The sequence below is a fragment of the Genypterus blacodes genome, unplaced genomic scaffold, assembly GCF_046128005.1.
Source record: "Genypterus blacodes isolate CSIRO-AG114 ecotype Tasmania unplaced genomic scaffold, CSIRO-AGI_Gbla_v1 ptg000043l_1, whole genome shotgun sequence".
NCBI lineage: Eukaryota > Metazoa > Chordata > Actinopteri > Ophidiiformes > Ophidiidae > Genypterus > Genypterus blacodes.
In genome coordinates this window covers 1,006,992-1,019,830 of record NW_027466856.1, presented here as the reverse complement: position 1 = coordinate 1,019,830, position 12,839 = coordinate 1,006,992, and the positions used below count along the sequence as shown (strand labels likewise).

The following is a 12,839-nucleotide window of genomic DNA, read 5'->3' as shown; positions in this document are numbered from 1 at the left end:
ATAGGATAATACTTTGTTCCACATAAATGTTGGTAAAAGTGCCGGCATGTGAAGTTTGTCCCACAGCAACACCGTTTTGTTTGTGTAACGCGAATTTTCCTGATAAACTGGTGAAAACCGCGTTTGGTATTTATTATTTATTTAGAACGGATCTGGCAACCAGACTACTTCCGCTTCCGGGCGCTCTCCCTCTCTAGCCACATGTGTGTCTCACAGGGAGACGAAGCAGCAACGTGGTGACCCGCAGACTCTCCACGCAGAGAGCGAACCAACCCCATACAAGACTCCAACCGCCGGCAGAATGCTTGTGTTGTTCGAGACCGCCGCGGGATACGCGATCTTTAAAGTACGTATCAGGTTCCGGTTCCGTGACAATGAAGGAATGTATGGATATTTTAAAACATTACCGGTGCTAGCCCGGTTAGCCACATTGCTAGTAAACGCTTCCCAGGTTGGAGTTGTGTGAATGTTACTGATGTGCATTGAAAATAACTCGCACAGCTGTTCAGTAACGATCTATTCCGATGTTATGTCGGTTTACTGTGTGTCCACGCGTGTCGGTCCTGTATTTAGCTTCAGGATGGAGTTAGTGCTCTGAAGGCCCGGAAACCACGTGTGCGCGCCGAGGTTAACGGGCTGTAAACGGAACTTTCTTGTGCACAGTCGATGGTTACTTTGTAAAATAACTCTTTGTTGTGATAAATGCTGATCGGCACCTAGAGCCCTTTTAAAAACCATTTAGTTCCGAAACGAGCGTGACTTAGTTTGTTCTCTAATGAGAGGGAAACTCGTGTCTAATTCCAGGTGATCGATGAATCCAAACTGCAGGAGGTGGACAGCCTGTGGAAGGAGTTTGAGACTCCGGAGAAGGCAAATAAAGTGTAAGTGCTCAGGCAGATGCTGTGTGAAACTATCAACAAGTTGAGTAAGATGTGGAATAAATGTTAAAAACGATTCCTTTGCTCCCCAGTGTGAAATTGAAGCACTTTGAGAAGTTTCAGGACACAACAGAGGCTCTTGCAGGTAAGACATTGAACATATCAGCACATGTAACAAAGATCTGTGTGGTCTGTGATGCATTTCTGCTTCTGATCAAACATGAGGCTCTGCAGTATTGGTCACTACCGCTGAGACCACAGCATGCTGCTTTGTGTGGTTTACTCCTTGGATGTTTAGTGTGTTAACGCGTACGACCTCTGCCACACAGCCGCCACCGCCCTAGTTGAGGGGAAAATCGGCAAGAGTTTGAAGAAAATCCTGAAGAAGGTCGCCGCCACGGAAGCTCACGAGCAGCTGGCTATCAGCGACGCCAAACTGGGCGGGGTTATCAAGGTAAATAGTCTTGACGCATGAATAATTTAACGGAGATGAAGATGTCAGATGTCTTGACTTGAACGCCTGACCTTGGTTTCCAGGAAAAACTCAACCTGAGCTGCATTCACAGTCCTGCTGTGGCTGAACTCATGAGGGGCATCAGGAACCAGATGGAGGGGCTCATCACTGGACTGCCCCCTAGAGAGATCAGCGCCATGTCCCTGGGTTTGGCTCACAGGTAGGCCACACTCGGACGCGGTCCACATCAAGTGTCCGCTGCCTGTGATTACACCCTGCTGTCTGAAACGCCCTGTGGATTTCCCTCAGCATTCGTCACTACCGCTGAGGCAACGAGTGACGCACAACCGTCTCTCACATGGACTTAATAGTGCAGTCATACACTTTCTACTGTTTTCCAGTTTGTCCCGCTACAAGCTGAAGTTCAGCCCAGACAAAGTGGACACCATGATCGTCCAGGCCATCTGTAAGTTTTGTTGTTTATACGATATTATCCTCCGCTGTGTTTTGTAAGGTTTAATCTGAACTCCGGTGTTTCTTTTCTGTCTTTTCAGCTCTTCTAGACGATCTGGACAAAGAGCTCAACAACTACGTCATGCGCTGCAGAGAGTGGTATGGCTGGCACTTCCCCGAGTTGGGAAAAGTCGTCACGGACAACATGGCTTATTGCAAAACCGTGCTCAAAATTGGTAATGAGAGGAGCAGACGCAACATGTAATTGTTTAAAAGGTGCCTAATGGCGAAGCGCTAAACCGTGATCTCGCCCCCTCTCCTGTAGGTGAGCGCACAAACGTCGCTGGCAGCGATCTCTCCGACCTCCTCCCAGAGGAGATCGAGGGCGAGGTCAAGCTCGCTGCTGAAATCTCCATGGGAACAGAAGTGTCAGAGCAGGACATAAACAACATTAAGCACCTGTGTGACCAGGTATGTCCGCTTCCTATCTGGCACGTTTCTCTAACTGTGCCGAGCTCAAACTGACTGTAGTGATGATGACGACGTTTGTCTTCACCCTGAAACAAAATCGTGTGGGTTTCTCAGTCACTACCTCATCTGAACAGTCAGCACCACCTCTGCTCTAACGATGACGGCGCCCATGAACATTATGCTGGTCGTCGTGATGTAAAAGCGTGATTGTTTCCCCTCCAGGTGATCGAGATCACAGAGTACCGTGCTCAGCTATACGATTACCTCAAGAACCGCATGATGGCGATCGCTCCCAACCTGACGGTGATGGTGGGCGAGCTGGTGGGCGCCCGTCTCATCTCTCATGCCGGTAAGTGGCGGGGAGAGGGCGTAGAGGAGAACGGTCAAGCGGTGATGATGAAGACAGAATGTCACTGTCCTGACACCTGATGGTTCTAAGTCACTACCTCATCTGAGCTTGATGTTAACCGTTTAAGTGACACGGCGTCCAACTTAAAACTCCGACTCGCCAACTCGATTCAAACAATTACATTGTCACACGCACACACAAACGTATCATTGGGGTTATTTTTGAGCACATGTGTTAATTTGTCTTCCCCTCCTCCCGACCAAGGTTCCCTGCTCAATCTGGCCAAACATCCGGCCTCCACCGTACAGATTCTGGGAGCAGAAAAAGCTCTTTTTAGAGCCTTGAAGACCCGCAAAGACACGCCCAAGTACGGCCTGATCTACCACGCCTCTTTAGTGGGCCAGACCACTGCCAAGAATAAGGGCAAGGTGAGGTCACAAGAAAGGTCAACACACCGCCCTGTTGGAGGTTGCCAAAATCACGTGCATAAATAACACCAGCTCTATTTTGTCACCCAGATCTCCAGGATGCTGGCTGCCAAAGCGTCTTTGGCTATTCGCTACGACGCTCTGGGAGAGGACACAAACGCCGAAATGGGAGTGGAGAACCGGGCCAAACTGGAGGCCAGATTGCGCCAGCTGGAGGAGAAAGGAGTAAGTGCAACCCTGTGGAGATAGAGAAGTGTCACCGGAATGTGCTTGCACTAGCTGGTGGTCTGATCGTATCGTCTCCGTGCTTCCTTTGCAGATCAGGCGAATCAGTGGAACGGGCAAAGCGATGGCGAAGGCGGACAAATACCAGCACAAGAGGTAAACGGTCACCACATGCTCCTTATCCCTCGTTGGATTGCGCAATTCATACAGACGGTGTTTGAAAGTTTTTTTTTTTTTTTTGCCCTTTACAGTGAAGTGAAAATGTACGATCCATCTGGGGATTCTACAATCCCCTCCACCTCAAAGAAGAGGAAGTTTGAGGAGGTAGAGGAGGCTGAAGAGCCTGTAACGCCAGTGACACAAAAGACCAAAAAGCCCAAGAAGGAACCAGTAGCAGAAGGTGGGTGGTCCACTTGTAGCTCACCTGTGTGTGTTGGTTGCCTCGTGTGGCTTAGCGTCCTCTCATGTTCTCTCTTTTTACATAGAAGAAGCAGCACAGATGGAGACGGAAGAGACGCCCAAGAAGAAGAAGAAAAAGAAGGAAAAGAAAGAGGAGGCTGTTGCCGAGGAGCCAAAGGAGGAAGAGCAGGAAGAAGAGGTCACAGAGGTCAGATTAAGGCCAAATGACTCTCGTATCAGTTTCAGGTTATATGTCATGTGGTAAATGCTCACTCCTCTCTCTTGCTCTCTCTGCAGGCAACGGAGAAAAAGAAGAAGAAGAAGAAAAAGAAGGTGAAGGAAGAAGAGGAAGATTAAAGAGTTGAGATTCTGTATATTTAGTTTTTATATCATTGTACATTAATATCAGATCGGTGCAGGACTGCCATGAGTGCCAGCTTCTAGACATGGAGAGTGCATGTCCGAGATCAAGAAATCGTTTTTTAATTGTTTAATTAGCTTGTGATCCAGCCTGGTTTGACCTTTTTTATGTTGCCAATTTATTTCTGAACACTTCTGCATCTGACCTGTATCAAAATAAACGGAGTGGTGACTTTGTCATGAAATATTTCACCTCGTTCTTGAAAGAACCTTGGATGAATGTTGTAAATACACTGCCTGGCCAAAAAAACCCACCGCCACCTAAAAAAAAAAAGTCACACACTAATATTTCGTTGATTGATTGATGCTGGGAGAGTCGGACCACTGCGCAAAGCCTTCTCCAGCACATCCCAAAGATTCTCAATGGGGTTAAGGTCTGGACTCTGTGGTGGCCAATCCATGTGTGAAAATTATGTCTCACGCTCCCTGAACCACTCTTTCACAATGTGAGCCCGATGAATCCTGGCATTGTCATCTTGGAATATGCCTGTGCCATCAGGGAAGAAAAAATCCACTGATGGAATAATCTTGTCATTCAGTATATTCAGGTAGTCAGCTGACCTCATTCTTTGGGCACATAATGTTGCTGAACGTAGACCTAGGCCTAGTTAAATCCAGGTGGCAACTTTTTTTTGGGCCAGGCAGTGTATAAAGCCTCTCAATGACCTAAGCCCTTTGGTGTGTCTGTCTGTCAAAGCTATAACAAGTGGACCGATCATTTACGTAACTCCTGACATGGCTCGCTCTGCTCTCTTTTAAAACATTAAAGCCTTCTGTCCTGTATTCCATGTCAGTACTATAAGTACTCACTAATTACTATCAGAAGAGGAAGCCTACCAGTTTACACAGGCACTGAAGTAGTTGCGCATATAAATGAAGTACAGTTCATGCTGCTATGCTACATTGAAAACAAACTGGGCTGCTGGTGGAAGCTTTCTTGCTCGAGTGCAAATGTCATGCAAATAAAGCCACATTAAAGTTTGGATTCTCCTGTGTACCTAAACTGGAATCATTGGCTAAACCAGGCTCAGTAATTAACTTATTGTAAAAGGATGTACATTGATATCAGGAGCTTATTGGCCAAAATGTCTCAAGCTTCGCAGGTATGTTGCTTTCAGGCGAGTTGTCGGCAGCAAGGTTGCGTGATAAGGACATTAGTGTCCAGGAGTGACATAGATCAAGTTTAAATACCTTTGCTTGGTAAATGAGCTACACCCTCATTATAATGAGGCAAATGCAAAAAATATTTACATCCTTTGCGAAGGTTTGTAGCATCGTGACAGAAACAGAACAATTTCTGTCGATCGTCTGAGCCTCTGACATGAGAGTTCAGTGAGAACATGCAGCCGACAAAGACCTACAGAGACGCATTTTGTGAGTATGATATTCCTTTCATTTTGAGAAAGCTAAATATGAATTTAAGGAGTATTTAATCAGAACATGTTGTACTACTGTCACATGTTCAGAGTTGAGAGAAGTCTATAAAAATCTCCCATTTAACCATTAATGCAACAACTAGGATGAAGATTCACCAAATTAAATATTGTATTGTATAATTTTAACTTACTTATAATAATAATCTTAATCTTTCAAACATTGTTGGTATGTTTTCATTCTCAGACGTTGTCTTCCAGTTATGGCTCTTATCATTTTTGGCAGGTAAGATTTGTTTATTGGTTGTTTACTTGTAGGATCCCCATGAGCTGTGCCATAAAAGCTCAGCTCGTCCTCCTAGGGGTCCACATCTACATACATACAGTAAACATTACATACATTACATATGTAGCTGGTAGTTGATTACACTTGACAGAAATGTACAGTTGGGGGATTTTTATCTCCTGACAGTTTAAAACAATACTTAACAGCCTTAATAGAGTTGGATGTAAGGGATTGGCAGGAAGGTGAAAATAAAGCAAATTTAATTTCTTACCTCACTTTGCTGTATAAAATGACAACGGTTGTGGTGAGTCTTCAGTCTCAACTACAAAGGGAAAACTCAACATGCAATAGAAAATGAAACTCAGAGAATCTGATTACATGACATGTACACAACCATTAAAGAATGACATTTAAATCAGCACAAACACAACTGAAATGTTTTCCATTTACTTACAAGTTATACTGGAACACACATTGTGATATCTATTCCAATAATACACAGAAACTAAACACACTTTATCACCTGGTAGGATGCTCCACACCTCACTGCTCAAGTCTCAGAAATGGAATCCTCTCCCCTCTGCACATACAGGAACACAGCATTCCCGTGGTAGGTCGGGAATTAGTCACAACCAAAAGATAACTTGCCCCCATTTCTGAGTGAGTGAGTCAACCGTGCCACGAATTACATCAAACAGCAATGAAATAGAGAAGAGGTAGAGACGTACAGGTACTTAACATTTGTTTTCTCACATTCCAGCCGCTTCTTTAACAAATGTGGCAAAACTTGGAACAGCAGTGCAGTCATCAGTCTATGATGGTCATGATGCTCAGAAGGCCATTGATGGGAACACAGACCCGACTTTCACTGCTGGGTCCTGCACCCACACACTAACGGAGTCCAGCCCTTGGTGGAGATTGAACCTGCCAGGTGTCTACAGGATCAGTTACATCAAAATCACAAATAGAGGTTCCGCTTCTGAGAGACTCAACAATGCTGAGATCCTCATCGGCAACTCAGCAGATAACAACAGCAACACCAACCCAAGGTGATCCTGCAGGAGATGATTGTGATTCCTCCTCTGTCTGTCTTGTTCACTCATCTTAATAATTTAGTTCAGGTTGATGTGATCGGTAGACGGATCATCTCTGTAACCCTGTAATAAGTTTCATTGTCTGGCTTTAGGTGTGCTGTCATCTCCTCCATCCCAGCTGGAGAGACCCACACCTTTCAGTGTGGAGGGATGGAAGGTCGGTTTGTCAACGTCTACATTCATAACTCTGGGAAAGCTATGACATTGTGTGAGGTTGAAGTGTACGGTGGTAAGTGATGATCAGCTATCTGATGTTACATCTAGAAGCAGTCTGACTTTAAAGTCCTATGTGAGGATATGTAAATAACAAAGACTGATGAGTGTGACTGGTGTCCTGTTGTCCACATTTCTAGAAGAGGTCCCACCTCCACCCACCTCCACTGCTGTGGTTGGGCAGAGGAATGTGGTGGTGGTGGGTAAGAAGCTGTGCTGGTCAGACGCCCTCTTCTACTGCAGAGATTTCTACGGGGACCTGCTCACCATCCACAGCCTGCAGGAGCAGAGGGAGGTGGAGGAGGTGCTGGGTAACGCCCCCTTCCCGCTCACCAAACTCCTTTGGCTGGGACTGCGCAGGTATTCTGATAGAGAATAGTAAGGATGAAGGTTCAGCTTCTAAAGATCATCTAGACATGGAGAAACCTTCATTCCTAGATAAGTCAAGTTGGATTCAGACCATTTGAAGGGGAAAGTTCACCTGTATGAGTTTAGAGCCAACGAGTTAAATGAGATTTTATTCCAAGGCAAAGTAAGTTATGGCTAGTTAAGAGAAGTTGATTAAAAAAAAGTCCCCAAAATTATTTTTTTCTGGTATGTTCCTGAATGGTAAATGCAGTTTGAAATTCAATTTGTAGACTTTATCAAACTTTGTTGGGGTATTTTCATTCCCACATCATCGTATTTCTGATAAAGGTTTGTGGAATCATGAGAATGGGTTTTCAAGCTGGAACCTGAAAAGGCAAAACAATAGAGATCTATGCAAACATCTATGCAAACCAACCAGGGATGCTCACTCTGGGACATCTTGTGATTCCTTATTCTCGACCCATAACTGCGTTTTGCTGGAGCAGAGCTAGCACACAGCGTCTGGCTTGAGTGGTCTTCATGATGCCATGAACGATGTAGTTTTAAGAGGACATCAGGGGGAAGTTTTGTACTGCAAATAAGTGTCCGCACTGTAAACTCCCTCTGTGCAGGCCTTCCTCCAGTCTCAAAATAAATTCACCCTCATTAGTTTGATATCAGTGCCATTTATAACACAACTGCACCACCAGGCAGCCATCTAGTAGGTTAACTACAGGCCAAGTTACAATCCATAAGCTCTAGTTGTGACAAACTGTCATGTTGACAGGAAGAACCTGCGTCTTCATGGGAATCTGCTGCAGTTTATACCCACAACCTTGATTTGTCTTCATCAAGCTGCTGATGTGTTTTTTTACATCCACACCTACACTATTGATAGCTGAAAGGTCTGTTGTCCCATTCCAAAGGTACCTGATGGACGGCAAATGGTTCTGGATGTCCGGTGAGTCCCTGAGTTACGTCAACTGGGAAAAAAACACCTCCACTTGGCAGGTCACCAGTCCCTGCGGAAGCATGAACCAAAATACCAACTTCCTGTGGCAGGATCAAGACTGTGGTGATCACGTTCACTTCATCTGTCTGACAGGTCAGGATCCAGTCTCATCTTCCTTCCTTTTAGTCATAGACTCATATGACTATGCCTCTGTGGTCCGATTTTCCGTGCATGAGAGACAATTCCAGAGGACCTGAGGCACATTTGTGTCCACAGTTCTTCATCCCTCCCTGTTTTTGTCGTCACAGATCCACAGGAAGGTGTGAACAGAGTTGAGTTCTTCAGTTCCTACAGACGTAACGTGTAGAGGATCTGACTCAAGCTGCCTCCATTCAGAGTCAGTAGACACTCTGTGTGATTCACCTGTAACTGTAAGAGTAGCTGTAGTAGGATAGCGCCCTCTGGAGCCAGGAGCACATTATGGTTTGCCCCCGGCGTGGTGAAAGCTGTAAGGATAAACTCTCTCATTATTCTGTCGGTGATGTTTGATTGCTTCCATATTTTCTGATGATCATGGAGTTGAAATATTGTAGATGCTGTGGAATTTGCTTTCTTAAAGCCACTGTAAGCTGCTCTGTACCAATGAATGTGAAACAAATATTATTTCATGGTTAAAAACAGTCTTTTCACACACACACACACACACACACACACACACACCCCTTCTTAAATGTCCAGGGTAACACTCCCAAGTAACAAATCGTGTGGTGAAGTTGAAAAAGTAGATCTATAAAAACAAGTAACAGCGTTACTTGAGTCAACAATTGTGCTTAATAAAACATATTACTGGATGACAAACCGGGTGAAGGTTTATAGCCTTATTTAGTTAGACATAAGCTGACAAGCGTGTCGCTACCACAGTGCTGTAAACCAGAGTGAACACAACAACACCAAAACTACTGATGAGCTACCCTCAGCACGATAGCCAACACTATTGTCTTTACTAAGCGCTCACGGCTGCGAGGCCATAGAGGAAACTCCTCCTCAGTCGCTCCTTGTGACACGATGATTAAAGTTAATCAAGCACATATTTCTCTAGACTTACCTGAGACGGTAGCGAGAGTGGAAGCCTTCTCTATGGTTTACGCTTCATTTACGAGGTTTTTGAAGTTCACCAGTTGAATTAAGTTATGAAGTTATGTCTCTGTTTATGTTTAAAAGTAGACATGTAAATAATAATACGCAGTTATTGCTGCGCATATTGATAATGATAAGTGCTTAATGAATCTTTTTCAGTTGATTGATTGATTATTAACCATTGAACTCAAAAACGCTGTTAAAACCAGCTTTATACTTTTGTTCAGTAAACATTAAAATCAGGAGCTTAATAGTCAAAACGACTCATACTTGATAGGTCCTATAAAGTGTGAGTTGATTTGTCAGAATTGCTGAAGTGCTCCTGAGCAAGACACTGAATCCTCCAATAGCACATGTCCATGAAGCGCTTCACAACCTCTGATGTGGTCGTGTCTCTGTGTTGGTGTTTGAAATGAGTTATTGACAATACGGTTCAGTGATAAGGAAATTGGTATCCAGGATGGATCAAGTTTAAATACCTTTGATTGGTAAATGAGCTACACCCTTATTATATTGAGTCACATGCAAAATATTTACATCATTACGTCATAGTATCGTGACAGAAACAGACAAACTACTCCAGTCTATTGTCTGAGCCTCTGACACGAGATTCAGTGAGAACATGCAACCATCAAATACCTAGAGAAATGCATTTGAGTATGATAGTTGTGAATATGATTATGATGGCTCTTGTTAACATCTTCAATGACATCCACTTCAACACAGCCAGTGGCAAAATTTCAATCTGAGTATTACTGGATCTGAGTGCTGGATTTCAAACGGTCGACCACAAAAGACTACTAGATCGACTGGAAACCAAATGTACATGACCAGAGGACCAGGGGACTATGGTCCAATACAACCACTGAGTAAATGCATTGAATACATCAGTGGTTGGCTGTGCCAGGATTTCAGGTTGCTCAGTAAAGATCTTATTGTATAAGGATGTACATTGATATCAGGAGCTTATTGACGAAAACGTCTCAAACTTGACAGGTCTGTAAATTCCTCAGGATTCCTGTTGCTGCCAGGATGCATCCAGTGACCTCACATCCTTGGTTCAAGCCTCTAATCAGCAAGTCACTGAATCCTCCAATCACATGTGTCCAGATGGCTGTGACCTCTGTGCTTGTGTCTTTGTGTTGGATTTTGTTGATATTACAGTTCCGTGATAAAGAAATATGTCCTTCCTGGTGTCCAGGAAGGACATGGATCAAGTTTAAATACCTTTGATTGGTAAATGAGCTACGTCCTCATTATAATGAGTCAAATGCAAAAATATTTACATCCTTTGCGAAGGTTTGTAGCATCAAAACAGAAGCAGACAAATTATTTCCGTCCATCGTCGGAGCCTCTGACATGAGAGTTCAGTGAGAACATGCAGCCGACAAAGACCTACAGAGACACATTTTGTGAGTATCATATTCCCATTTTTGCAAAACTAAATATGAATTTAAGGAGTATTTAATCAGAACATGTTGTACTACTGTCACATGTTTGATGAGTTTAGCACCAACAAGTTAAATGTGATTTTATTCCAAGGCTGGAAGTTTGAGTTGAGGGAAGTATCTCCCATATAGCCTGAATGCAACAACTAGAATGACGATTCACAAAATTATTTATTTTCTGATATGTTCCTAAGTGAAATATGCAGTTTTGATTTTAATTTGTAGTGATTATCTTTGAAACATTCTTGGTATATTTTCATTCTCAGGCGTTGTCTTCCAGTTATGGCTCTTATCATATTTAACAGGTAAGATCTGTTTGTTTATTTGTAGGATCCCCATGAGCTGTGCCATAAAGCTCAGCTCGTCTTCTGGTTCACATCTAAATACAAACAGTAAACATTACATACTTTAACTTAAGATCCACCTGATTCATCTTTTGCAACAACATTCAAAAGTATGTGTTTTTGTTTGTTCCATAGTCACACATTCCCAATAAATGTCAACTGTGCCATGATTGAAAAAAATGTCTGAGAAATCTTCAGTCTTAGAAATGCAGATTTCCTGGACACCTTTTGTTTAATATTCTACTATTTAAAACATCTGTTTTGTCAGTAAAGTGTAGACAATAATTTTTATTTACTTACATTCCAGCCGCCTCTTTAACAAATGTGGCAACACTTGGAACAGCAGGAGGGTCAACAATGGAAGCTGGTGGTCATCCTCAAAAGGCCATTGATGGGAACAAAAACCCGAATTACGCATCTGGGTTCTGCGCCCACACACTCACAGCACAGACCAACCCTTGGTGGAGAGTTCACCTGCCAGGTGTCTACAGGATCAGTTACATCAAAATCACCAATAGAGATCAAATTTCTGAGAGGATCAACGGTGCTGAGATCCTCATCGGCAACTCACCAGACAACAACGGCAACACCAACCCAAGGTGATCCTGTCGCAGATGATTGTGATTCCTCCTCTGTCTGTCTTCTTCATTCATCTTAATAATTGAGTTCAGGTTGATGTGATTGGTAGACGGATCATCTCTGTAACCCTGTAATAAGTTTCACTCTCTGGCTTTAGGTGTGCTATCATCTCCTCCATCCCAGCTTCACAGACCCACACCTTTCAGTGTGGAGGGATGGAAGGACAATTTGTCAACGTGTACATTCATGGCTCTGGGAAAACCGTGACGTTATGTGAGGTTGAAGTGTACGGTGGTAAGTGATGATCAGCTATCTGATGTTACATTCAGAAGCAGTCTGACTTTAAGGTCCTATGTGAGAATATGTAGATAACAAAGACTGATGAGTGTGACTGGTGTCCTGTTGTCCACATTTCTAGAAGAGGTCCCACCTCCACCCACCTTCACTGCTGTGGTTGGGCAGAGGAATGTGGTGGTGGTGGGTAAGAAGCTGTGCTGGTCAGACGCGCTCTTCTACTGCAGAGATTTCTACGGGGACCTGCTCACCATCCACAGCCTGCAGGAGCAGAGGGAGGTGGAGGAGGTGCTGGGTAACGCCCCCTTCCCGCTCACCAAACTCCTTTGGCTGGGACTGCGCAGGTATTCTGATAGAGAATAGTAAGGATGAAGGTTCAGCTTCTAAAGATCATCTAGATATGTAGAAACCTTCATTCCTAGATAGGTCAAATTGGATTCAGACCATTTGAAAGGACACCATTCCACCAAATCAGAGTTTACCTGGAGGCATACCCACGCACATTAAATAAAGATCATCTATGCAAACAAGCCAGGGATGCTCACTCTGGAACATATTGTGATACCGTATTCTTGACCCATAACTGGCTTTTGCTGGAGCAGAGCTAGCACGCAGTGTCTGGCTTGAGTTGTTGTCATGATGCCATTGAAGATGTAGTTTTAAGAGAAGACACACGGCGAGCTGTATGTAAGCA

General features: G+C 43.9%; 1 protein-coding gene and 2 non-coding genes across 4 annotated transcripts; all 3 read left to right on the top strand.

Moving 5' to 3' along the window:
* The first annotated feature begins 179 nt into the window (after positions 1–179).
* Positions 180–4,253, top strand: nop58 (NOP58 ribonucleoprotein homolog (yeast)). 2 transcript variants are annotated; one of them, XM_076148790.1, is made up of 15 exons: positions 180–346; positions 805–881; positions 971–1,023; positions 1,208–1,332; positions 1,416–1,552; positions 1,734–1,798; positions 1,887–2,021; positions 2,111–2,256; positions 2,479–2,605; positions 2,870–3,033; positions 3,124–3,258; positions 3,353–3,414; positions 3,510–3,658; positions 3,747–3,865; positions 3,955–4,253. In XM_076148790.1, the coding sequence occupies exons 1-15, from the start codon at positions 302–304 to the stop codon at positions 4,012–4,014; spliced, it is 1,599 nt and encodes a 532-aa protein (XP_076004905.1). In that variant the 5' UTR covers positions 180–301; the 3' UTR covers positions 4,015–4,253. The 2 variants fall into 2 exon arrangements, with proteins under 2 accessions (XP_076004905.1, XP_076004904.1); XM_076148789.1 differs by having other exon boundaries at positions 3,744–3,865.
* LOC142999345 (small nucleolar RNA SNORD11B) lies at positions 2,308–2,393 on the top strand. Its single transcript, XR_012963305.1, has one exon. It is a non-coding gene; the product is annotated as a small nucleolar RNA SNORD11B (small nucleolar RNA).
* On the top strand, positions 2,639–2,718 carry LOC142999346 (small nucleolar RNA SNORD11B). Its single transcript, XR_012963306.1, has one exon. It is a non-coding gene; the product is annotated as a small nucleolar RNA SNORD11B (small nucleolar RNA).
* Positions 4,254–12,839: the final 8,586 nt, after the last annotated feature.

Bases quoted from the DNA above. Each gene is read 5' to 3' on its own strand.
- nop58 (XM_076148789.1), top strand. From the start codon at position 302: ATGCTTGTGTTGTTCGAGACCGCCGCGGGATACGCGATCTTTAAA. The intron at 1,799-1,886 runs GTAAGTTTTGTT...CTGTCTTTTCAG, and splicing joins CATGATCGTCCAGGCCATCT to CTCTTCTAGACGATCTGGAC. The intron at 3,034-3,123 runs GTGAGGTCACAA...TTTGTCACCCAG, and splicing joins CTGCCAAGAATAAGGGCAAG to ATCTCCAGGATGCTGGCTGC.